The 27,002-nt window shown below is 53.4% G+C and overlaps 2 protein-coding genes across 2 annotated transcripts; one reads left to right on the plus strand and one right to left on the minus strand.

The window, feature by feature from the left end:
- Positions 1 to 915: 915 nt before the first annotated feature.
- Positions 916 to 4,823, minus strand: LOC133888996 (CDP-diacylglycerol--inositol 3-phosphatidyltransferase 1-like). Its single transcript, XM_062329423.1, has 11 exons — positions 4,471 to 4,823; positions 3,675 to 3,817; positions 3,181 to 3,265; positions 3,025 to 3,074; positions 2,759 to 2,798; positions 2,622 to 2,666; positions 2,474 to 2,539; positions 2,113 to 2,227; positions 1,850 to 1,906; positions 1,663 to 1,761; positions 916 to 1,335 (listed from the first exon to the last, which is right to left on the minus strand). Exons 2-11 carry the CDS (start codon positions 3,733 to 3,735, stop codon positions 1,282 to 1,284), a joined length of 672 nt encoding a protein of 223 aa, XP_062185407.1. The 5' UTR covers positions 3,736 to 3,817; positions 4,471 to 4,823; the 3' UTR covers positions 916 to 1,281.
- A 6,101-nt stretch (positions 4,824 to 10,924) lies between these two features.
- On the plus strand, positions 10,925 to 12,629 carry LOC133889443 (uncharacterized). Its single transcript, XM_062329963.1, has 3 exons — positions 10,925 to 11,004; positions 11,567 to 12,284; positions 12,396 to 12,629. The coding sequence occupies exons 1-3, from the start codon at positions 10,925 to 10,927 to the stop codon at positions 12,627 to 12,629; spliced, it is 1,032 nt and encodes a 343-aa protein (XP_062185947.1).
- Positions 12,630 to 27,002: the final 14,373 nt, after the last annotated feature.

Genomic DNA, 27,002 nt, shown 5'->3' on the forward strand with positions numbered 1-27,002 from the left:
CTATAACGTGAACATATTCGACTCCCGTTTCAATGCGCGGGTACGTAACTAGTTAAGAAAATAATCCTTAGTTTATTGGTCAGTATGGGTTGTTAATGTGTCGCATCATGCAGGGACGGAATCATGCCCATAGCAGCCTGAGCTTTAGCTTAGGGCTTAGATCCAAATTCTATTAGATCTTATTGTATAAATGACAGATTTTAGACTCAGCTCAAACTTGAATGAGCTGGTTCCGCCCCTGGCGTCCTGTCGTACACTAATCCCTGGATGCTTCTCTCTTTCCCCGAAGGCCGGAGCGAATGCTGCTGCCACCACTTCACATTCTATCCCTATCTCACAGCCATTAACGAAGCAGAGCCACAAATTCCCCTCGAATAGCAGTAGCACATCACTTCTAATTTCCAGTTTCACTCGAAGTCTCCTCAAAGAACTGCTGGCATGCACCAACAAAAGCCACTATGCATCACTTTTTCATTTCCGGTTTCATTTAATTCCGCGAGAAGGCTAAAGGGATGGATCGAATGCCAATTTCACATAAGACTTCTTTAGTTACTTATAATTTGCAAGTTAGATATCTTTTTTTGACCACCAGATGTGCCAAATTCTGTTGTCGATACTTTTGAGTTCATAGAGGTGTACACCGATATTCAGATGTTCTTGTAACGTACATTTAAGAGTTCAGGTTCTAGAAACTTCTGTGGTGCATTGGAAAATAGCCTCGCAATTGAAGCAATGAGTAGTATAGCGTGTTAATGCTCGAACGAAGGCCCTCCATATTTCATCTTGCCCTAGGGCCCCCAAAGTGTCAGAACCAGCCTTGGCTGTTAGCTTGCAACGAGAGAAGAGACACGGTGCTAAAAGCAACTGTTCAACTCGTTGGGGAACATTTGCAACTAGGACTGACCTTAAGGTGGGTATATGCAAGTTTCGCAATTCCAAGACTGCGTGTATTCCTGAGCGAAGTAGTGATTTTGAAACATGTGGCTTGTAAACATTGTTCAGATCAACTCAAAAGGCTACTCTAGATAACAAAGATCATGATACCATTGTATAACAGAAGACACACTCACGAACAACCTGAGAATCTGCACTTTCTCCTGTTCTCTTTATGCTGTTCTTCCCACAGCATGTTGTCGTCTCGTCCCACAGATCAGTGTCATCAAGAAGATGCTAAGGCACATAAGAAGTAGCCACTATGTATGAACCTTGGTGTACAAGCCTCACGGAGTGTTTCCTTGGATAAGTCAATACAAAACTGAATGAAACCGGTGCCTTCCTGCTTCACTTGCCACGCTTCAGATCAAAAGCAACACATGCGTCTGCAGCTGTTTTCATCTGTACTCGGGAAAGTAAATGGATGTCAAAATTTTGAGGTTCTTATTGAATTATACTATCCAATTGCACTTTATGAACTATGTAGAATATGCGACTGTTCCAGCACCATATACAAACCTAAAATTTGGAAATGATAAAAATTGATGACTAAAACTAGTCATGGACAACCTGACTAAAAAATCGTATGCCAAATACTGCATCACCAGCTTCTTTTTCTTTTTTGATCTATCTAGATATACTCTTGTAATGCCATAATTCCAGCTAAATACATGCAAATATGCAAACTGCAAATAGCAAAAAGCTGCAGCTAAGTTCAAGTGTGAATACCTGGATGATGTTGGTAACTTGTTTCACTGCCCAGCCAACTAGAGTTGAGATAAACAAAAAGGCAATGAGGGGACTTTGGTTCAGGACACCTCTGCATACCTGTTAAAATGTTAATACAGAAATGTCAGATGCCAAGCAACTCAAATGTCAATTAGAGAAGGCAATTATAGAAATGATGCCATCTTACACTAAGCAAACTTGTAGTCTTCTCATCAGCAAAGAGGAAGAGGATAATATATAGAACCTGTAAATATGTGGAGAAGAAATAGGTTAGAAGGTGAAACATGCAGGGGTCATTTTGTTAGTTGTGTAAAAGTTTGCTGGATGTACTGAGATGTTTGATCAACTATACAACGTTGAACTGTTAAGTTTTCTACATTTACATGAATTGAAGGTGCACAGTGGGATCACAGAACCTGAGGACAGTGTGAAGTATGAACAATCACATACCTCACAAGAAACACAACAGAAGGCCATGAATGGCCTATACCCGTAATATAATTTCAGAAGCCAATTGCCTGTGTGCTTTACATCCTTGTGGCTAGTCTTACCTGACAAGAAAGAACTAGTACAGAAATATGTCTTTAGAATTAGCATAAAGAAGTAAAGATTCTTTTGAACATAAGAAACTTTTGCACAATGAGCATACAGCATATGCATTATGAAACCATCAGAAAATTCTCAAAATATAATTGGTATCTGGATTTATTCTATCCCTCTACTACCTTCAAGAACAGGATTAAGTGCCTAATAGGGGAAAAGAAAACTGGGAACTAGCAGGAACTGAAACAAAATGGCAGCGAAAACTAACCTGTACATTTGAAACCAGTGGCTCGTAATATCCAATCCAAGCAACATCAAGAAAACTAAGCCAGGTCTGTAAAAATATATGCAATTAGAATTTGTACCAGGTATCAAGATTCAAGACGAATCAATACAAGTGGAACTGTATTTATTACCTGTAAAACTGTGAGAGAAGGGCCAACAAACAAGCAGTACTAACCCTGAAGAAGAGCAATGTAAGCTGACATTATTTTAGGCTGCAGAATGTATTCACCCTGTATATCCAGAGTTTAAAGATTTATTCAAGGAGTACCTATCTGTAACCATGTCCAACACAGCTCCAAATGTTGATGCTGATTCATAGAATGAGATAAAGTGATCAGATAACTTCAGAACATACAAGATAGCTTATATACTGGGAAAATAAACGGAACAAAGAAATTTCAGCATAACCTTTTGAAAGTTCTTAAAACATGAAGTGCAATGATGTTTCATCGTTGCACAAAAGTTTAAATTAACCTTCTTTGCATAAGGACAAGGTACACGACTTGAACACAAGGAATGTGAATATTTTATTACCTTGCTTAAACTTCCGTGCAAACCAACCATCCACGCCATCAAGGACAAAGCTGATATTTTTTTCAAGGATGTTAGAACCATATACACTAACATACATAAACTGTTTGCATATTATAATGAACACAAGTAGTCTGCAAATAAATATATGACACTTACCTGAAAAAATACAGGACAGCAAAGAGCGCCCTGTTGGAATAGCAAACAGCAAATGCAACGAAATTTATGATGATCCTGAAATACCCTGCACAAAAACAATTCTCGAAAATTGAGTCACATAGGTTTTCGCATCCATGTGCTAGAAGCAGTTTTTAATAAAACACATATTGCCATGTTGTTTGATGTATGCACTCTATTACGTTTCTAGTTTCTTTTGTGTTGCTATTATTGGGTAGCATTCCTATCTGCAGCAAAGTGGCAACTAAACTGAAAGGAAATAGGTGATGATATGTCTGATAAATACCCAAGCTAGAATGAGGAAGCACGAAATCGATGAAGGAAATAGGTGATGTTTCCGGACACATATGTCATTAATGGAATTATCCAGTTAGGTTTAATGAGCAGATATGAAACAGCAGAAAAAAAAAATTATTATAAGTTGGGTCTTGAAACAGCAAAGTGATGCGTAAACAGACAACCATCCGGACACTTACCAATGATATTAGGGATGTAAAGATAAACTGATGGCATTTTCTCGGCGGATGATTGTACCATGGAAGATCAGGAGCAATTAAGTGCTTGAATACAGGCAATTCCTCACTTAAATTGATGGCAACAGTACACTTATTGGGATTTCCTGTAACATATGTGCACAATGTCACATATTGATCCAAATAATAATACCTTATACACAACAAAATAAGAAGTCAAGTTAACACAATGCTATCACAACCCTTAGCATGTTTTACAATCGAAAACTCTTATTTTCATGTCCACAGGAAATATCAATGCACTGAATAGTGTACCAAAGAAGAAGTAGGAGATGAAAGCACGCATGGCATTGTTTATGAATCGCAGTCCAAATGAGTAAGGTGGCTCCAGTTCACTAATATGAGGAACCACAGTATTGGAAATCTGAACATGGAGAGCCAAGTCTCTTTTGTTAAAGTGGCTGAAATATTGTGGCGAGTAAAGCTTAGACTGGGCATAATCAGAGCATTCCATTTTTTTTCTGCTATACTCTATGAGCATCTACACGTCATGTTTAAGCAGGCTAAATGCATGGATTTGGCATCATGGAGCGGATCGAACGAAATGGGGCTCATCGATTCTAACAACAAAAACTGAGGAATCGAGGCATATTTCGAATCCGGTCCAAACATACTAAAAAACGCAGTAATTTCACAGGAACTTTGTACGACTTCCGCAGGAAACAGTAGGAGCCTCCATTAAAACGAGCCAGCATGTTAGCTAGCTGGTGCAACAATTGAACTAGATAAAACAACCCACCGGGAGTCGCCCTTGCTCTTGCCGACCGTGGAGGTGGTGCCGCCGCCGGGAGGCCGGGAAAGGAGGGGTCCTAGCTGGCCGCCGAATCCAGATCCGACCAACGGGAGGAAGCGGGGCGGTGGAGAGGGAGGAGCGGCAGAGCGGCGAGACTGAGGGACGGAGCAGTTGCAGCGAAGACCGGCAACCGAAGTCGTCGCCTCCGCCCCAACCCCAGAATCGAACCTCACCGCCTAGCTCGCGGCGTCGTCTTCGGCGGCGGCGGCGGGCGTGAGAGGGAAGGAGTGGATCGGAGGCGAGGGGGGAGAAGAGATCGAGGAAGGAGACGGGCACGGGGGACAGGGAATTTTTGTCCTTTTCCACCTAATTTCCCTTTCTATTTTCATACTATACTGATGAGGTGGGCCCACACCCAGTGGGAGCATCTCTTGATTCTACTAGCTCCATGTCTCCATGATGCCTTGATTAGAACACGACTGCAAGATTAAGCTGGCTGCTCTTCACTTTATCGTAGAGCTAGGAAAATGCAGAGAACGGGACTTTATACACTTTTAAATCCCTACCATCACTCCTCCCGCCTCCCAGCCTATTTAGACCTTATTTGTTTGCCTTGAATTATGAATTCTAGATGATAGATTATGAATTTTATAAATAAACAGTTAGATTTTGAAAATAAATTTTGCAAATATATATCTAGATTATAACACAATCTATAATCCACCTAAGATAAACTTCTACAATCTACAATTCACAATCCAGAACTCAAGAAGAAAACAAACAAAACCTTAATCGATGTAATCCAGTTCCTCCACCGCCACCCTAGCACTTGACCACCATCGATGCTTGCATGCTCCTCCGCCTCACCCCCGTTATCGTCTCTACTGCCCACCACCAAAATCAACGCTATCACCTTTTCCTGTTTACCTCACCGGAGTCACCACCAACAAAACACACATCTCCACTGCAATGGACCATCAAATCACTTCGAGTTCCGACCACTTGAGCCAATCCAGCAATGGCCAGTGCTCACCTCGTCCTGGAAGTGTACAGATATGGGCTTGCGGTTGTATGGATCGACGAAGTTCTAAAAGAGGGTAAAATAGAACATTTAAAATTAATCGGCTCCAAAAAATTAACAAAATAAACTTATATTAATTTCTATCTAAATATGATCTTGATTTATCTAATGTCTACTCTATCGTTCAAAAAGCTTACAACATATATCTAATCCAAGCAAACTACTCTATGAATTTAAACATACAAATATAGATCGAATAAGATAATACCACTTATAGGAATCTAATTGGAATGAATGATACTAACTGTAGGATAAATGATATCAATCGTAGGTATACATGCCAGCTGTAAAGATGCAATTGAAATAAGCACTATGGATATCATTTGAAATAAAAACACATGGATCTCAATTTAAGAAAATCATATAATATGGTTTACACTCCCCTATGTGTGTACATACATATTATAAGAGTGAAACATATGCATAACTAAATAATATGTAGAGATAGAAAGTTTAACCTATATGATGCATGGAGGTAACTTAAATGTACGAATGAATTGATAATTATACCATCGATAAATAAGTGTTGCATACATCCGGGGACTTGTATATTACTCCATAAGACTACAAATGATATCACTTGCAATATATGTTAGTCACAAAATCACAACTCATAGGGTATGATCCCCTAAATATGTACATACAAGTGTCAAATACTTATAAGAGACATGCACTTATCATTGGGGAGGGTACCCTGTAGGTTGAATTTATGGTACATAAATGATACCAATTGAAGAAATATGTCATTTAAAAAACCTACAACTAGGGATTACAATCCTACCCATGGATTCGGGTACCCGCAGGTACTATGTCCGAAGGGTGCTGGCACGGATCTGAGATTTCACCCACGAGTATGGCGGGTTAGGTACACACGAAATCATGGGTCGAGCATGGGTATTTTAATCCACCCATAGGTATCCACGACTATACCCGTTAAGCACACCACAGATTAATACTTTTAGCCTAGCCCATTTCACATAACCCTACCTCACTCAGCCCATCTCAGCGTAGTAGAGAGTCAATACTCCATTCCCTAGGGAACTCTGCCTCCACGCCAAGGTTGCCCCTAGCCGGATCTACTGCCAGAGCGCTCGGTCACGATCGCTTTATGCCTGCTGGCTCCTCCTCCCTACGTGCTCTACATGGTGCTGTCCGCCCGGTCGGAAACGCCGCCCGAGCTCATCGTCCCGGCCCAACCGGATCCTCCCGCGCGCCACCGGCTTCCTCCTGCATCCGTACTTCCCCGCACTCGGTTGCGCCGCGTCATCGCCCAATTGGATCTCGTCGCTGGCCGCTCTACCGGCGGCTCCCACCATCAGGATCTTTGCGTTGGGCCTCGCCCTCAGCTTGCTCCGCCTGCTGTCAGCCTCTTGCCCACATGCCACCGGCTCCGGGCGTTAGATCTATGTTGCCACCCTCGGTCGCCCCTTACCCAAGTGCCTCCCCCATGCCCGAGCCCATTAGCCAAGTGCCCCCCCCCCCCCGGTCGGCCCTGTCCTCGAGCCTCGCCTTGGCCAGCCCCATCCTCGAGCGCCGATCTAGCCACTGTCGTACCCGAGCGCCACCTTTGGCTCCCCCTTCCCTGAGCACCTCTTGCCAGCTGCCGTCCCTGAGTGCCACCCCCGACCGACCCTTGTCCCCATGGGCGATCTGCAGGTTTCAGGTACCCGACGGGCACGGGCATGGGCACAATATTGTGCACATCACCCTTTACAGACGCGGGTCGGGTAACCCAAATCCGGTCTCAGGTCGGGAATGGTTCTACTTCGCCTGCACCCGACCTGACCCGTTGTCATCCTACCTACAACTAATAAACTATTTAGGTTACTCATGTGTTAGAGAGAAATACAAGCAACTTATCATATAAAAAACCTACACTAAGAATTGCAAGAAAATGAAATATGCACAGGAAATCCTAGATAAGGAAAATGTACTAGATGCAAGAACAAAATGCATGAACAAAAAATGTAGCTACCATTATCTATTTTACCTTTAGGTGGAGGATTTTGGGTATATGATGATCAAGGTTTTCATTAGCGCGCCCAACTTGTACACTTAACTTCTTTGCTTGAACCTTCACTTCATCTATGAGTAAAGTCTTCAAATCCCCTGAGTCAACCCACAGACTTCAAGTCTTCTTTGGAACCCAAACTAATTGGGGCTCATTAATTTTGGTGATGACTTCATTGGCCACCCAAATGGGTTCATTTCAACCTTAGTCCTTTCGTCTAACCATGTTTGCAACTACTTTGCTATTGTCCTTTTTTTTTTGAGCTTGTAGTGGTTGCTCTTGGTCTTGATCTTGTAGTTAAGCTTGGTGTAGATGTTGGAGGTCTTGTTTGGGAGGTTCATTGTCCTCTTCTTCTCCTTGGCCTTATTTTTAGCTTGCTTGCATTGGAAGGACTTGTGGCATTCTTAATGACACTTGAAGCATATCACAGTTGTCGAAGGATTAACTCCTGTCGTAGGGATCCCGAGAGACCCCTTTTAGAGATTCCGCTAGGGGGATGATCCTGAATAAGTTCGTCGGAGAAATGAATGGAAGTGAATGTAAATGCAACAGCCGGTGGTGGGGAATGATGACCTAGTGCAAGAAGAAGTAAATGCACCGGAATTTAGACAGGTTCGGGCCGCACGAGAGCGTAATACCCTACTCCTGTATGGATGCAATAACTGTCCTGAGGAAGTCCCTCAAGGATGTTGCTAGTTACATGGACACTGGCCTAACTAAGAGCTTCAAGCTCCTTGTTCTTCGGCAGGGACTGTGCCTTGTGCCTTGTGTCGGTTCTTGGTTCTTGGGTGCTTGCGATCTCTTGTTTTTCTCTTCGATTCGTGGATCGGTTTTTGGTTCTCTTCTTGGTGCGCTTGGTGGGCTGCCTTCTCTTCTGTGCCGCCGGCTCTTTTAAGTACCTACCGGCCGAGTCATGCCCCGAACGGGAAGGAGGGGGCGCAAATTCCAAGACACCGTGACTGGGAAAGGCATCATCATTTCTTCTGGGTGAAGTGACCAGAGGTGGAAAAAACGCCGCACGCCCGGTCACCTGTCACCATAAACGCCCTGGCAACGGGCGCTGTGGAGATGGCCCACTGGGCAGCCGCAGAGCAGCCCGGCGTACCCGCCCTGTCTTGTTCCTCTGCCACAGCAGGGCGGCAGACGGAATGCCTTGATCCTCGCGATATTATCCCGAGACGAGCCGGATGATACGGGACGGGACCCGTGCAATTAATGACCCCACGCCTCTTTGCCAAAATATGGCAGGAACTGACGCTGCAGCGGGAGCAGTTGGATGTGCCAGGCCACGCATGCTCATTAAATATGGCCTCAGACCTCTGACAGGTGGACACCTCATCGACAGGCCCCTCGGGGGCCTTTCTGAGTCGTCGGGGTACCGAGTGCTCGGGGGGTACTGTTCACATCCCCGAGCACTCTCTCCCGAGAATGCCCAGCTTTGTCTTCGGGATGCCGGGTGCTCGGGGGTACTATTCACCTCCCCGAGCACTCTTTCCCGAGCACTCTTATATAAACCTTCGGGGAACCGAGTGCTCAGAGGCTGCCACGTGCAGCCCCGAGCACTCTTTGTATGGATCCTCAGGGAACCGAGTGCTCGGGGGCCGCTGCTCGCAGCCCTGAGCACTCTCTCCCGGAACTCAACTTTCCTGATCATCGGGGGACTAGGGTGCTCGGGGGTGACCAGACACCTCCCCAAGCACTTTCTTCCCAGAACTCAACTTTCCTAATCATCGGGGGACTAGGGTGCTCGGGGGTGACCAGACACCTCCCCGAGCACTTTCTTCCCAGCACCTAGACTCCGTGGATCATCGGGGAACTGGGGTGCTCGGGAACCACTGACTATGACCCCGAGCGCCTTCTCCCGGGACTTGAGCTTTTCTCATCCCTCAAGAGGGACCTCATGGAATGACGCCATGTGGCGGATGGCTGGCCGGGCCTCGGGACTCAGGGACCCCCGGTTCCTGATACACCGACAGTAGCCCCCGGGCCCATTGGCAGGCGATGGCACGGAGACTGCGGATGGGCCCTTCGTCGCGAACGAGGCCGAAGCTGGCGCGGACGCCACTTGGCAAGCTTTCAGATGGTAGCCGCCTCGATTCGGGCCTTTGTTACGGCCCAACGGAGAGACGAATGGACGCGCGTCCACACGACTCCCGACGGGCATGACAACGGGACGAGCGGCACGCGCGGCTGCTGCGCAGATCGAGGGAAATACGCCTGGCAGCCGCTGACACCTCACGACCAGTGGGAGATTCGCCTGACAGTTGCGTCGATCGAGGAAACCGTCCCGACGAGTGCGCCGTGGCAGGAGCCGTTTGAATTCTCTGAGGTATAAAAGGGGGAGGGGAGCGATCCGCCCCCCTCTTTACGCCATCTTGCGATCCTGCTCTTGCTTCCTTCGCGCTCCTGAGCTCTTAGAATCCCTTAGGCGATCAGAGAACCTCTTTCTCTCCACCACCTAGACAACCTCCCCCTCCGACGAGATGCCGAGAGCTGAGGGAAGCCGCCGCGACGGGACTCCGGACAGCGTACTGTCGGAGTCTCGCTTGAGGAATGAGGAGGCGGCGGAGAAGGTCAAAAAGCTGCTGGTCCCCGAGGGCCAGAAGGGGGCCTCGGTGCTGACGCCGGCGAGCTTCCCGCCGGCGACGACCCACCCTGGGCGCATCTTCTTGTTCACATCCTTCATGGCGGCGGGACTGGTGCCGCCGTTTTCGACATTCTTTCTTCAAGTCCTCGACACCTACGGCGTCTAGTTGGTGCACCTGAGCCCCAACTCGATCGTCGTCTTGGCGGTGTTTGCGCACTTCTGCGAGATGTTCGTGGGAGTGGCGCCGTCGGTGACGCTTCTCCGACATTTCTTCGCCCTGCGATCGGCCGGGAAGAAGAGAGGGCACTCCACGGCGGACGTCGTGGGCTGCTGCAATCTTCGGCTGCGAGACGGCATGGGGGAGCGGTACATCCCCTAGGTGCTGTGAAGCAAATGGGAGGAGTGGCGGCGGGACTGGTTCTTCGTCGACGTCGACCCCCACGACCGTCTCGCCCTGCCGAAGGTGGCGGCAGAGCCCTAGAAATTGACATGGGAGCTACCACTACCGGAGGACGCGAGGTTGGAGCCGGTCTTTGAGCTCATCAGATTCTTGCGCGACGCCGGGTTGACCTCGGTGATGGTGGTGGCGGACTTCCTGCGCCGCCGCCTGGCTCCCCTGCGGGAGCGGGCCCGGCCCTGCTGGCTCTACACCGGGCCTGAAGACATCACCTGGACCCAGATCGGCGCAAGCTGGGACCTGGGCCCTGCGGAGCTGAAGGGCATGCTCCGGGTGGTGACCGGCGTGGAGGACATGAGCCGAGCGGAGCTCCCGTGGCGAGAAATGGCGCTCTGCGTCAACCCCGAGCGCGCGACGATCCAGGCGGAACTGCCGGAATTAGACGCCCAAGGGCTCGTCGACCGGTCGAGGAGCCGGAGCCCCGAGGCCCCCGAGCTTCCTGGGTTGGATGAGGCGGTCCGGTGCGGACCGGTGGCCCAGGCGCCGCGAGGGGGCCACGAGCAGTCCGGTGCGGACCGGTGGCCCGGGCGCCGCGAGCGGCGAACCGCAGGCCAACGGTGGGGCCGCTGCGGGCAGCAGCCGCCGCACTGGAGGAGGAGGCACCGCCGACAGCAGAGCGGCGGCGGCGCCGGAGGACTGGGGGAAGCGCCCCCGGCTTTACATTCCCGTGCCGGAGTCCCCGCCGTCGCCATCGGCAGCGGAGGCCTTTCCGGTTCTGGAACCGCGCCTCGTTCGGATGGGGCCTAACCCGGCGCCCGGAGACCGCGCGGCGGCCCCGCCGAGCCCCCGGCGGAAGAGGAGAAGGGAGGACTCCGGGCCGGCGCTGTCGGGCCCGGAGTTCAGGAACCCGGCGGCCAAATGGCAGTACCGGGGGACTACAACCGCGTAAGTTTCATCCTTCGTTCTTTCTTGGGCGCGCTTCGCCCGAACTAAGCTTCAGTTTTGATCTTCATCCTTCTCCTGCAGGCCACCCACGGGCGCCGCCAAGGTTCAAGAAGCACCGGCGCTAGCGCCAGCACCCGAGCCAAGCCGGCCGGCGGAGCCGGGGCAGGCAGACGCGGCGACGGAGGCCGGGACGGCGAAAGTGGCGGCCGAGGCGGGGACGGCGGAAGCGGCGGCCGTGTCGGGGCCAGTGGACGCGGCGGCCGAGGCGGGGACGCAGCCGTCGCCCGAGCACCTGGCGCCGGTTGAACCTACCCCGGACGTGCTGAGCCCGGGGCGGATGATGGCGTTGCAACCTTCGGGGACCCCTAACCCCCCGGAGGAGGCTCGCGGGGAACCCAGCGCCCAACCGGCGCACGGCCAGCCTGCCGACCCCCTCCCGGTCGCGATCGAGAGCGTCCGGGTGGCGGTCGAGCGGCTGGGCGCGGTGGTGGACGTGGAGGTGGCACAGCTTGAGGCGGAGCGCGCCAGGCTGGACACGGAGAGGGCGCACCTTACGACCGCTTGGCGCGCCTTCAAATCCCGCCACGTCGTGCAGCGCGCCGCCAACGAGAAGGAACAAGGCGCCATGGAGGAGGCCCGCGCGGAGGCCGCGCGGGAGCAGAAATTTTTGGAGGACACCCGCGCAGAGGTCACGCGGGAGCGGGAGATTTTGGAGAACACCCGCGCAGAGGAGGCGTCGCGGCAGCAGGCTGCCGAGGCCCTCGCCATGGGGAGGTGGGCGCAGGAGCGGGAGGAGGCGGTCGCGAGTTGCGAGAGGGCGGCGGAGGCCCTCCGGGCTGACCTAACCCGCCGAGAGGACGAGGCCGACCGGACTAGCGCCAATCTCTAGTGTTGGGTAGAGGAGCTCCAGAACGCCGAAGGGGATCTCCGACGCTGGGAGGAGGACGTCTCCATCCGGGAGGTCGACACCAAGATCACAGCGGCTGACTTGGGCGCCCGGGAGGATTTGCTGACCCGCCGGGAGTTTGAGGCTGCTGAGGCGGCAGCCGCCGCCACTGCCAAGGAGGAGCAGATTGTCAAGCACGAGGCGGAGCTGACCGCCCGCGAGCGGGCTCTGTCCGAGATGGCGGCGCAGGTGAAGTAGGCCGCCGACCATGCACCCGACACCGGCTCTTCTGGCGCGGCCGGGGGCCAGGGGCTCGAGGAGCAGCTGCGGATCGCGAAGGAGAAACTCGAGGCCGCCTTTGTTGCGCGGGCCAGCCTGCAGCATATGCTGGAAGACACACTCCGGTGGATGCGGCGGTCCGTGGCGAGGGCCGGCCTTTGGCGACTCGTTGTGGAGTCGAAGGGCGACGGTCCCGGCCGATTCGTCCTGGGATTCCAGCAGGTCTGCGAGCGCCTCGAGGCGCTGCCCTGGGCCATCCAGGAACTTGCCGTCCGGGAAGGGCGCGGCTTGGCCCAAGCGGTGGCCGAGCACGTGCTGGCCTGCTACCGGAGTAGAGACTCGAACTTCCCGCTGGAGCCAGCTCAGGAAGGAGTAGCCGAAGCCGAGGGAGAGGCCGCCCAGGAAGCGGTTCGGAGCATCGCTGCCGAGGTGGCGGCCGGCTTCAGGCGGGAAGTGCCGCCGCCGCCAGCCCCCGGGGGTGGCCGTGACGATTCCGGCTCCGATGCCGACGCCGACTTTGCCTCCGATTAGGCTTTCTGTAGTAGTTTTCTCTTCTTTTATTTTTCTTTGACTTGATGTAAATGTGGGAGTGATCCCTTAGAAATGCTTGTATTCCTTTGTAAATATAATGGAAGCTTTTCTTTGGGCTCGCAACTCCAGTATTCTCCTGAGTGTTTGATGTTTCTTCTGATGTTTTGCCTTGATGCCCCGAGGAGTACTTAGTCGGTTTGATCCGACCTTTCCTTCCCCGAGAACGATGTCGTCCCGACCGTCCTTCTCAGTGCGTTCAGCCCCTGAGCCCTCGCGAGTCCGCATCGGCTAAGTTAAAAGACAAAGACACAAACTTCCTTGCTCGGGAGATAGGTCGATCCAGCACGGAGCACGCCATGACCGGCGAACACCTTTCCACCTTGCGACCACTCAGTCAGCAAACCGGAGACACGCACGGGCGGAAATGCGACCAAGAGTCCCCATGGTTCGGTGGTGCCCGGGCTTAGGACAGACCGAACCGAGCACCGACAGCCTGCCCCTGAGGCCTAGGCTCCGGACTACTCGAGTGGCTCGAGCGATAGGATTACCCAAGGCGCCCAGGGACTCGGTAGTGCTCGGGGCCCTTAAAAGCGGACCGAACACCACGACCACCATGAAAGACTTCGGTCAGACATTACCGCACGTACGGTACACCTTTCTACGGACCGTTCTGTCGTTCTAGGAAAAAGTGGACACACGGTAGGGTTTTGTGCGCGAGGATACCATCTCACCGAGCAGATTAGAATACGAGGGCCCCCGAGGATGACTCGGGAACAAAATATTATTGAACGTAAATTCGTCTGAATTTAACCACTCACCGGATAGCTGTCGGCCTTTCGGCCTACCGATCCAGGAGGGGCGTGCGCTCCGAGCTCGGGGTGCCCGGGGACTTGGTTCCCTCAGCCGGGGCACCCGAGCATCAAGGGGCGCGCGAGGAGCCCGGGGTCGGGTGATCCCGACCACTCATGCTTAAGCGGTAGGACCACCCGGGGACCCTTTGGGCCGAGCAGCGACCTAGGCATCAAGGCCCTCGCGGTCGAGCTGCCTTTGCTTTGATTGTCGATCTGTGACTTTAAAGAGAATGGAGAAAATCCTTGTTTGGTGCGCTCTGTTAGTGCGGTACTTGTTATAGACTGCTCTCATTTTCGACCCGAGACCTCTCGAATACCCAGACCGGCGAACAAGAGCAGGCAGAGGCATAACCCAGAGGTCCTATGGTTCGGTGGCGCCCGGGTATGACAGACCAGACCGAGCACCGACAGCCCGCCCCTGGGGCCTAGGCTCCGGACTACACAAGCAGCTCGAGCGATAGGATTACCCAGGGCGCCTAGGGACTCGGTAGTGCCCGGGAGCTTGCCACGACACCGAACACCACAGCCTACCACATCAGACGTAAGCTAGCGGCAACTGCCCGCACGCATACCGATCAGGATTCTTTTATCAGCGGGGAAAATGAGAGAGCGAACTTTTCTCGCACAAACAAGCATCTCACCAGATAGATTAAACATATGGAATCCAGAAAAACGAAATTGACACACGATTGCATATTAACATTCATACTGAATTGACAAATTTTTACAAGGTTGGGTGACTTACCCAGCTAGTGGTAGCCCCCGGTCAACTTGGGCAGAGGGGAAGCCCCCGCCCTGGTTGACCTGAGCCGCGAGCATGGCCATCTACGGGTAGAACTTGCGCAGGTGCTCGATGTTCCACGGGTTGGGAAGCGGCTGCCCATCTTCTGCTGCCAACCTAAAAGAACCTTCTCGTGGGACCCCGATCAAGGTGAAAGGACCTTCCCACATAGGGGACAGCTTATTCTTTTCTTCGCACGACTGGACGCGTCGGAGAACTAGATCCCCCACCTCAAAAGACCGTGCCCAGACGTGGCACTGGTGATAGCGTCGTAGGCTTTGCTGGTAGCAGGCTGCTCGGACGACGGCGCGCCGCCGGCGCTCTTCCAGGTAGTCGACGTCATCGCGCCTCTGCTGCTCCTGCTCACCCTCGGAGTATGCATGCACCCGAGGGGAGCCTAGAGTGAGCTCGGAGGGAAGGACCGCCTCGACGCCATACACGAGGAAGAAAGGAGTCTCCCCGGTGGCGCGGCTTGGCGTGGTCCGTTTGGCTCATAACACGGCGGGTAACTCGTCCACCCATCCCTTCCCGTGCTTTGCGAGCACGTCATAGGTCCGGGTTTTGAGGCCCTTCAGTATCTCCGAGTTGGCGCGCTCAACTTGCCCGTTACTCCGAGGATGAGCGACGGAGGCGAAGCAGAGCTTGATGCCGAGGTCTTCGCAGTAGTCCCGGAACAGGGCACTTGTGAACTGGGTGCAGTTGTCGGTGATGATCCGGTTCGGGACACCAAAGCGACTGGTGATGCCGCGGATAAACTGGAGCACCGTGTTCTTGGTCACCTTGATGACTGGGACCGCCTCCGGCCATTTGGTGAATTTGTCGATGGTTACGTAGAGGTACTCATAGCCCCTGATTGCTCGGGGGAATGGACCCAAAATGTCCATCCCCCAGACTGTGAAAGGCCATGACAGGGGGATGGTGTGAAGAGCCTGAGCTGGCTGGTGAATCTGCTTTGCGTGGAACTGGCACGCTCTGCAGCGCCGAATCAGCTCGGAAGCATCCTGGAGGGCTGTAGGCCAGTAGAAACCTTGCCGGAAGGCCTTCCCGACCAACGTGCGGAATGATGCATGGCCACCGCACTCGCCCTCGTGGACCTCAGCGAGAAGCTCGTCGCCTTCTGCCCGGGAGATGCATTTCAGGAGAATACCGCCTGCGCTACCCCGGTAGAGATCCCCATCTACTATGGCATAGCGTTTGGACTGCCGAGCAACTCTTTCAACAGACGCCTCATCCCCGGGGAGGAACTTTTCCTTCAAGTACCCTCGGATGTCGTCCATCCACGAGGCATCTTGAGAACATTCAGCAAGTGCAGCTTACTCGCTGGACGGCAGCACCCTGACGGGGCTTCCCACTGAGGGCGCCGCCGGGGTCCCCTGAATTGAGTTCGAGGTTTCCCCTTTGTCCTGTTCGGCAGGCAGGACGGAAGGCCGTGTGAGTCTTTCTTCAAAGACTCCGGCAGGGACGCGCGCACGGGAGGAGGCCAGGCGGGAAAGCTCGTCGGCCAGAGCATTGTCGCGGTGAGGGATGTACTGCAACTCCAAGCCGTCGAAGCGCCTCTCCAACTTCCTGACTGCCGCCACGTACGCCGCCATTTGAGGATCCGTGCACTGGTACTATTTGGATACTTGGTTGATCACCAGCTAGGAATCTCCCTTGACCAGGAGGTGACGAATCACGAGGCCCACCGCAGCTCGGAGGCCAGCGATGAGGCCCTCATATTCTGCCATGTTGTTGGACGCGCGGAACTGCAGCTGCACGACGTACCGGAGTTCTTCACCCGTTGGGGAGGTGAGAACCACTCCGGCCCCTGCGCCTTTCAGCGAGAGGGAACCGTCGAAGTGCATGATCCAGTACCCGGGTGCATCGTGCCCGGGATATGCAGAAAACTCTCCTGGGACGACCTCGGGGACTGGCGTCCACTCTGCCACGAAGTCAGAGAGTGCCTGGCTTTTGATCGCCTGGCGACTGACAAAGTGCAAGTCGAATTCCGCCAGCTCCACTGCCCACTTGACAACATGCCCGGTTCCTTCTCGGTTCCGAAGGATGGGTCCCAGTGGATACGTGGTAACCACCGAGACCTTGTGCGCTTGGAAGTAGTGGCGCAGCTTCCGGGAAGCGATGAACACGGCGTAGAGCAGCTTCTGAGCCTGGGGGTACCTTGTTTTGGCCTCCCGGAGGACTTCACTGATGAAGTACACCGGTCGCTGTACCCGGCGGGCCCGAACCGCGGCCTCACCCGAGGGGCTGTCGCAGCCCCCAGGCTCAGCAGCATGGTCGGGGCTGACCGGGTGCTCGAGCTCTACTCCCTGGCCGGGAGGAACTGGGTGCTCGGGCTCGACCCCCTGCTCGGGGGGAGCCAAGTGCTCGGGCTCGACCCCCTGCTCGGGGGGAGCCATGAGGACGGGGGAGTGCCCGAGGGCGGCCGGGGGCTGGGACCCAGCACCTGGCCCCGCGCACTCGTCACGCTCCACCACCAGCACCATGCTTACGACCTGAGGAGTGGCCGATACATAGAGTAGTAGCGGCTCGCCTTCGGATGGAGCCACCAGCACGGGTGGTGAGGTGAGGTACTTCTTCAGATCGCGGAAGGCCTGCTCGGCCTCCGACGTCCAGTCCAAATGACCGGTCTTCTTCAGGAGCTTGAAGAGGGGGAGCCCCTGCTCTCCAAGTTTGGAGATGAAGCGCCCGAGGGCCGCCATGCAGCCGGCGAGACGCTGGACCTCCTTGAGTCGAGCCGGGGGTCGCATCTGCTCGATGGCCCGGATCTTCTCTGGATTGGCCTCGATTCCTCGGCTGGAAACCAAGAAACCGAGGAGCTTGCCCGCGGGTACCCTGAAGACACACTTCTCGGGGTTGAGCTTTAGGCAGGTAGTGCGGAGACTGTTGAAAGTCTCGGCAAGGTCGTCGAGCAGGGTGGCGCGGTCTCGAGACTTGACCACGAGATCATCAATGTAGGCCTCGACGTTGCGGCCAACCTGCGAATCAAGGGTGATGCGAATAGCGCGCTGGAAAGAAGACCCAGCATTGCGTAAACCAAAAGGCATTGACATATAATAATAAGTCCCCACCGGGGTGGTAAAAACAGTTTTTTCTTCATCCTCTATGGCCATGTGAATCTGGTGATACCCAGAGTTTGCATTAAAAAACACAAAAGATCACATCCCGCGGTTGCATCTACAATTTGATCTATGCGGGGCAAGGGAAAAGGATCTTTGGGGCAAGCCTTGTTTAGGTCGGTGTAGTCCACGCACATGCGGAGCTTGCCGTTGACCTTCGGGACGATAACTGGATTCGCCAGCCATTCGGGGTGGAGGACTTCTCGGATGAATCTGGCGTCAAGGAGCTTGCTGACCTGCTCCCGGATGAATTCCTGACGCTCAGGCACCTACCGCCGGATTTTCTGCTTCACCGGGCGTGCGTCCGGACGCACAGCCAAGTGGTGCTCAATCACCTCCCTAGGGATCCCGGGAATGTCGGACGGTTGCCATGCAAACACGTCGGCGTTAGCTCGGAGGAAGGTGACGAGCGCGCTTTCCTATTTGCCACCCAGGTCACCACCGATTCGGACGACCTGGGAAGCGTCTTCGCCCACCACGGCCTCCTTTGTAGGAACAGAGGCGTCGGCGGTGAGTCGGGGTTTGGATGAAGAGGGTCCCAGGCCCCCTGGGCAACCTTCGGCCTCGGCCTGGGCTGAGACCAAAGCCATGTACGACTGCTCGGCGCAGGAGACGGCGCCGCCGGAGTCGGTAGTCACGGAGATGGGGCCTGCTGGGCCCGGCATCTTGACAGTGAGATATACATAGTGCGTAGCCATCATGAATTTGGCGAGCGCCGGACGCCCGAGGATGGCGTTGTAGTGGAGGGGGAGCTCCACGATGTCGAAGAGGACATTTTCCGTGCGGAAGTTGTCCCGACTCCCGAAGGTCACGGGTAGCTCGACCTGCCCGAGGGGCAGGGAGTGCCCGGGTGTCACTCCGCAGAATGGAAGCGACTGCTTTAGGTGCCGGGAAGGCACCTACAGCTTCTCAAAGGCCTCCTTGGATAGGAGGTTGAGGCCTGCACACCCATCGGTCAGCACTCTGCCGACCTTGACATTGCAGATGGTGGGGGACACCACCAAGGGTGTCGCCCCACGCCTGCAGTACTGGAGGGGTGGTCGGCTATACTGGACGTGATCGGAGCGTCCGACCACCTCAGGGGCTTGGCGGCCTCTTCGCTCGGGGTTGCCGAGCACACCTCGCGCCGCATGGTCTTGATGCCACGCCGTGAGGAAGGCGTGTAAGCGCCTCCGTCGATGAAGGCGACGGTATGCTCGGGTTCCTGGAAGCCGAGCTCGGCGTCGCCGGGGGCGGTCTCAGCATCGCCACCCCCGCGGGACTCATCGCGCTCCCTCTAGCGCTGCTCGATGAGGCCTTTGACCGTATGACACTCTGTGAGATCGTGCCATCTGGTCTGGTGTATGGGGCACCGTTTGCCTGGCTCGGGCCCCGCGGGAGCAGGGGCCCTCGCTGGAGCAGGAGCCCGGCGGGTGCCGGGGCCCTTCTGGAGCCGGAGCCCTAGGAAGGGCCCTGGCCAGGGCCCTCGCGGGCGCAGGCCGTCTGTCGGTGGCCGCCCGGCGTTCTTGCCGGCGGTCGGGTTCTTGGGCCGGCCTATGGGCAGGGCCCTGGGCCGGTTCGATAGGAGCGGCTTCGCGCTTTCTTCTCCTTTTCTTTTCCCGCCTGTCGGAGCGGGAAGAACTTGGTTGGTCGGCGGCGGGGCACTCGGGGCGCGGAGCATGCCAAGCCCGGGCCTCCGCCGCCTTGGCGCACTTGTCGGCCAGTGCGAAGAGTTCCGCAGTGGTTTCGATTTTGTGCGTACCTAGCTTCTTGAGCATCCGCTCGTCGCGGACGCCCTGCCGGAAGGCGACGATGACAGCGTAGGGAGCTATCCGCGGGATGGTGTTGCGGACCTGGCTAAAGCGCTGAATGAAGCATCGCAGCGTCTCCCCCTCCTGCTGCTTGACGGCATGGAGGTCGCACTCCAAGCCGGGGCACGTGAAAGTGCCCTGAAAATTGGCGACAAACTGGTGGCAGAGGTCATCCCAGGAGCTAATAGATCCTGGGGGTAAGTTCATGAGCCAAGAACGGGTAGAGCCCCTCAAAGCAACATGGGGGTAAGTTCATGAGCCAAGAACGGGTAGAGCCCCTCAAAGCAACATGGAAATAATTTGCCATCACCTTTTCACTGCCACCGGCCGCCTGGACGGCCGTAGTGTATATTTGGAGGAACTCAATGGGGTCGATGGACCTGTCGTACTTCTCCGGCAGCTCAGGGCGGAACTTGGAGGGCCATTTGACCCGATAGAGCTCGTTGGTGAAGGCACGTCAGCCGGTGCCGTACCCTGTGGCACGGGTGGCGTTCCTTGGCGGCGAACGCCGGCGAGCCAGGGAATCCTGGCGATCGTGGGTCGGCAAAGAGGAAGCTTGGTCCTCAGCCTCAGCCTCCTGCCGGGTCTGCCGCTGGCGCTCGAGAGTGACGCGCGCATCTTCGTGGCCCCTCCGCTCGTTGAGACGCAAGAGGAGGTCCTGGGCTTTGGACGCGACCAGGGGGTGGCGCTCCGCCTGGAGGCCCCCCGGCCTGTGCGAACGTTGCCCGTTGATGGGCCGGTTCTGGCGGCGCCACGCTGGGTGGTGGTGCGAGAACTCTCGGCCAGCACCTGGCGGTGAGCAGTGCCGACCAGGGCAGCGACTTCTTGGATCCAGCGACCCTCCGGGGTTTCCGGCGTCGCCTGAACAGGTGGATGCCTGAGGAGAGCATGCGCCGCAAGCAGTGCGCTCTCGGGGCCGGCCTCGCTAAAAGCGAGCCTACGCTGGAGAGGCACCCGGTGCTGTCCAGAGGTGGACCTGGCGGCCGGAGTTTCGACCACCAGCTGGGGGTCGGATGGTGCACCGGCGACGGCGGCGGCCCTGATGGGCCCAGCGCCTTGGTCCCCTTGGGAGGGGAACGCCGCGCGTGCAGAACGCGGCTGCTATTGGGACTCCTGTGCGAGGGACTGCATTTCCTCGCTGGAACTAGAGCCGGAACGCTGGAGGCGGTGACCACCGGCCATTTTTTACTAGATGCAAGAACAAAATGCATGAACAAAGAATGTAGCTACCATTATCTATTTTACCTTTAGGTGGAGGATTTTGGGTATATGATGATCAAGGTTTTCATTAGTGCGCCCAACTTGTACACTTAACTTCTTTGCTTGAAGCTTCACTTCATCTTATGAGTAAAGTCTTCAAATCCCCTGAGTCAACCCACAGACTTCAAGTCTTCTTTGGAACCCAAACTAATTGGGGCTCATTAATTTTGGTGATGACTTCCTTGGCCACCCAAATGGGTTCATTTCAACCCTGGTCCTTTCGTCTAACCATGTTTGCAACTACTTTGCTATTGTCCTTCTTTTTGAGCTTGTAGTGGTTGCTCTTGGTCTTGATCTTGTAGTTAAGCTTGGTGTAGATGTTGGAGGTCTTGTTTGGGAGGTTCATTGTCCTCTTCTTCTCCTTGGCCTTATTTTTAGCTTGCTTGCATTGGAAGAACTTGTGGCATTCTTAATGACACTTGAAGCATATCACAGTTGTCGGAGGATTAACTCCTGTCGCAGGGATCCCGAGAGACCCCTTTTTAGAGATTTGGCCAGGGGGGATGATCCTGAATAAGTTCGTCGGAGAAATGAATGGAAGTGAATGTAAATGCAACAGCCGGTGGTGGGGAATGATGACCTAGTGCAAGAAGAAGTAAATGCACCGGAATTTAGACAGGTTCGGGCCGCACGGGGGCGTAATACCCTACTCCTGTATGGATGCAATAACTGTCCTGAGGAAGTCCCTCAAGGATGTTGCTGGTTACATGGACACTGGCCTAACTAAGAGCTTCAAGCTCCTTGTTCTTCGGCAGGGACTGTGCCTTGTGCCTTGTGTCGGTTCTTGGTTCTTGGGTGCTTGCGATCTCTTGTTTTTCTCTTCGATTCGTGGATCGGTTTTTGGTTCTCTTCTTGGTGCGCTTGGTGGGCTACCTTCTCTTCTGTGCCGCCGGCTCTTTTAAGTACCTGCCGGCCGAGTCATGCCCCGAACGGGAAGGAGGGGGCGCAAATTCCAAGACGTCATGACTGGGAAAGGCGTCATCATTTCTTCTGGGTGAAGTGACCGGGGGTGGAAAAAACGCCGCACGCCCGGTCACCTGCCACCATAAACGCCCTGGCAACGGGCGCCGTGGAGAGGGCCCACCGGGCAGCCGCAGAGCAGCCCAGCGTGCCCGCCCTGTCTTGTTCGTCTACCACAGCAGGGCGGCAGACGAAATGCCTTGATCCTCGCGATATTATCCCAAGACGAGCCGGATGATACGGGACGGGACCGGTGCAATTAATGACCCCACACCTCTTTGCCAAAACATGGCAGGAACTGACGCTGTGGCGGGAGCAGTTGGATGTGCCAGGCCACGCACGCTCATTAAATGCGGCTTCAGACCTCTGACAGGTGGACACCTCATCGACAGGCCCCTAGGGGGCCTTTCTGAGTCGTCGGGGTACCGAGTGCTCGGGGGTACTGTTCACATCCCCGAGCACTCTCTTCCGAGAATGCCCAGCTTTGTCTTCGGGATGCCGGGTGCTCGGGGGTACTATTCACCTCCCCGAGCACTCTTTCCCGAGCACTCTTATATAGACCTTCGGGGAACCGAGTGCTCGGAGGCTGCCACGTGCAGCCCCGAGCACTCTCCCGATCACTCTTTGTATGGATCCTCAGGGAACTGAGTGCTCGGGGGCCGCCCCTCGCAGCCCCGAGCACTCTCTCCCGGAACTCAACTTTCCTGATCATCGGGGGACTAGGGTGCTCGGGGGTGACCAGACACCTCCCCGAGCACTTTCTTCCCGGAACTCAACTTTCCTGATCATCGGGGGACTAGGGTGCTCGGGGGTGACCAGATACCTCCCCGAGCACTTTCTTCCCGGCACCTAGACTCCGTGGATCATCGGAGAACTGGGGTGCTTGGGAACCACTGACTGTGACCCCAAGCGCCTTCTCCCAGGACTTGAGCTTTTCTCATCCCTCAGGAGGGACCTCGTGGAATGACGCCATGTGGCGGATGGCTGGCCGGGCCTCGGGACTCAGGGACCCTCGGTTCCTGATACACCGACAACAGTGGACCGTTCTGCAAGCTTATTCACCGTGTTGTCATGGTTATCTTGAGGTGGTTTGACTTGATTCTTACCCTTTAATCTTGCTAAGTTCTTCTTGAGCTTCTCTATTTCTTGCATGAGCTCATCATTTTCTTGTGCAATGAGATCATTACGTAATTCTTAAAAAAACATTCTCAACACATATCTTATTGCAAAGGGATGAGCTAGATAGATCAATCAAATCATCACAAGAAGTAGAAGCATCTACCTTAAGATTGAATTTAAAGTGGGAGATAGATTTCTTTAAAGGAATCATAGGTTGAGATTCAATGCCCTCAAGCTTTACCTTAAGCCCATTATGATTCTCATTTAACAATTCAAATTTACTCACTAAATGTTTATAATTGGAAACTGAAGTAGCATGAATGCTATTAAGGGCATTGAATTTCTTAAGTTTTTTAGCTTTTTATTCAAAGTTTTTTGTTGCTTATTGATCAATTCAAGAAGTTCTTGTTGAGAGGGTGAATCCTCGTAGGATTCATCATTACTTATATTGTTTTTCATACATTTATCCATAAAACACTTGTGTGATGATGACCTTGAGAAAAAGCTTCTCTTGAAGGAGCGGATAGTAAAGCTCTCATTACTTGTTCTTGAATCTTTATCTTCATTCACTCGTCTTTCTATGCTTGCAAATGCTTTGTCTCTTCCCTTGTCTCCCTCTTGTTCTTGTTCTTGGTCTTCTTCTCTTTCTTGATATAATCAATTATGTTGACTAAGTCTTTCATGAAGATTGGATGATCAATATTGGCATTGATTCTCTTCATGTTCTTCTCCAATATTGAGATAAGCTTGGTAATCTTGGGATCAATTTCTTCGTCACTTGAGGTGATTTGCTCTATTGCTCTCTTCATCTTTACCACCATCATCTTCGTTTGAGCTTGACTCTTGTTCCTGCGTTCTTATCTTCTCTCGCGTGTGTGGGCATGGAGCTTTCTTTCTTGTGAGGGTAAGGTTATTGGCACTGGACAAGGAGGAAGCTTCAACCTTCATATTCATGGTCATCATATGGACGATGATCTTGTCGAGAACTTGGCTTGGAGTCATCTTGTAAATGTCATTGTTGTCGTAGATGATGGAGATTCTCAACTTGTACTTTGGAAGAAGAGCTTAAATATCATTCTCCACTTGATCGTCTCCAATTGACATCAAACCTAGCCAATTGATCTCAGAAGCATTAATATTTAAACGTGAGTACATGTTATTAGTACTTTTGTGGGCAAGTTGTTTAATGCTATTATCCTTATAGACTAGCACATGATGTTTCTCATTGAGCAGATCATTTGTGTCTTCATATATTTCAATGAGGTTAGTCCAAATATTATGAGCATTGGTAAGAGAATATACTCGATTGAATACATCAATGCTTGGAGATGATAAAGGATATTCTTCACTTAAACCTCGAATTGTCTCCTTGTTTGTGAGATGTTGCTCCATCCCCTCCGCGGTGACTCTCTAAACATCTAAACATTTGGCTTGCAAATGATAAGTTATTAGAATTTTCCAATAGGAGAAATGAGTGTCATCAAAACGTGGAGCACTACCGGTATACATCCCTACCCCACGAGTCATGATTTCCTTGTTGCCGTGCTGACCAAGCACTTAACACATGCCAGTGGTGTGTCACCCGGAGATCACTACAAGACTGTTACAAAGCATCCTCCCAACAAGAATAAGCCCGCTAAGGTTTCACTGCCGTAAAGTGGAGTCACACCACACAGAAGCCCCTTCATGCGCCTTGTAGCTCCAGAAAGAATCACTCTTCCCTTCCACTACACCACCAATGGATCATTCTATGCTGAGAAACCGCTAATTACTAAGCTAGTTCATACCCATATAAGCCTCGTGGATGGACATTAATTCTTGGGTTGTCACTCCACTACAACAGAAACAGTCATCCGTACCACCCCATCAGTGCCGGTTCGTAACTTCCCGCGCTCGATCAACGATCGAGCCGGGTTGAACCAGCACTAATACTAAGTATCAGTGCCAGTTCATTCTAAGAGCCAGCACTGATACTGAGTATCAGTGCCGGTTCGTAACTTCACGCGCTAAATCGGCACTGATGCTCAGTATCAGTGCTAGCTCATAGTTACGAGCCGACACTGAAGTATCAGTGCCAGTTCATTCCAAGAGCCAGCACTGATACTGAGTATCAATCCCAGTTCATATTATGAGCCGGCACTAATAAGTCGAGTCTATATAAGGCGTCATCCTCTTCCCCAACTCTTCGCACCAACCGAGCTGCCTCACCATTGAGTAGCCTCACTGTTGGTGTATCAGGAACCGGGGGTCCCCGAATCCCGAGGCCGGGCCAGCCATCCGCCACATGGCGCCATCCCGCGGGGTCTCTCCTGCAAGATGAGAAAAGATCAAGTCCCGGGAGAAGGCGCTCGGGGCCACAATCGGTAGCCCCCGAGTACCCTAGTTCCCTGATGATCCACGGAATCCAAGTACCGGGAAGAAAGTGCTCGGGGAGGTGTACGATCACCCCCGAGCACCCTAGTCCCCCGACGACTAGGAGAGCTAAGTTTCGGGAGAGAGTGCTCGGGGCTGCGTGCGGCAGCCCCCGAGCACTCGGTTCCTCGAGGATCCGTACAAGAGTGCTCGGGAGAGAGTGCTCGGGGAGGTGAACAGTACCCCCGAGCACTCGGTCCCCCGAGGACAAGAAGGGGCGTTCTCGGGAGAGAGTGCTCGGGGAGGTGAACAGTACCCCCGAGCACTCGGTACCCCGACGACCCAAAAAGGCCCCCGAGGGGCCCACCGATGAGGTGTCAACCAGTCAAAGGGCCGAGGCCGCATTTAATGAGCGTGCGTGGCCTGTCACCTCTAACTGCTCCCGCCGCGCTCAGCATCAGTTCCTGCCACGTTCTGGCAGAGAGGCGTAGGGTTATTAATTGCACGGGTCCCGTCCCGTGCCATCCGGCCTGTCTCAGGATAACGTCGTAAGGACCAAGGCGTTCCGTCTGCCGCGCTGCTGTGGCAGGGGAACAAGACAGGGCGGGCACGCCGGGTTGCTCTGCGGCTGCGGGTGGGCCCTCTCCATGGCGCCCGTTGCCAGGGCATTTATTGTGACGGATGACCGGGCGTGCGACGCATTTTCCACCCCTGGTCACTTCGCCCAGAGGAAATGATGACACCCTTTCCATTTATGGTGTCTCAGAACTCGTGTCCCCCCTTCCGTTCGGGGCACGTTGTTGCCGGCGGGTACTTAAAGCAGCCGACGGCACAGAAGCAGATATAGCTGAAGAAGAAAGAAAAGAAGAGACAACGGATAGACAAGAACACAGCGCAAGAGAAACAACGCCAGAGAAGCGAGTAGCACGAGACAGGCTGAAGAACAAGTTGCCCCAGGCTCTTAGATAGATCAAGATTCTTGTAACCAGCAACATCCTTGAGGGACTTCCTCAGGACAGTTATAGTATCCATACAGGAGTAGGGTATTATGCCCCCGTGCGGCCCGAACCTGTCTAAATTCCGGTGCATTTACTTCTTCTCGCACTAGGTCACTCCACCACCACCGGCAGTTGCATTCATTTCCATTTATTTCTCCGACGAACATATTCAGGATCATCCCCCCGGCCGAATCTCTAAAAAGGGGTCTCTCGGGATCCCTGCGACTGGAGTTAATCCTCCGACACTCACCATCGTCTCTTCGTGCCAACCGAGCACACGATGAGCTTCGTGGGGTCGTGCTCTTCCTTTAGCGCTCCTCTTTTTCCCCTCGGCATGAAGCCGTGCCGCCTCACACACTGCCGGTGGAGCTTCGAGCGGGCCCATGCCCCTTTTTTCGTGTCGCACTGTGCGTGTGCTGGGCTAGGTACTGTTGGGTACAAAAAGTATTTTAGGGCTTTGGATATTATTTTTATTTTAGTTACATCAAAAATGCGAAATAGAATTATTGTTCAATGGTTAAATCGGCTGAAAAATTGTAAAATTTGTAGAAAAATGAATATTTCTCCAAAAATTATGAAACTAATTTTGTTAGC

The sequence above is a fragment of the Phragmites australis genome, chromosome 13, assembly GCF_958298935.1.
Source record: "Phragmites australis chromosome 13, lpPhrAust1.1, whole genome shotgun sequence".
Lineage (NCBI taxonomy): Eukaryota > Viridiplantae > Streptophyta > Magnoliopsida > Poales > Poaceae > Phragmites > Phragmites australis.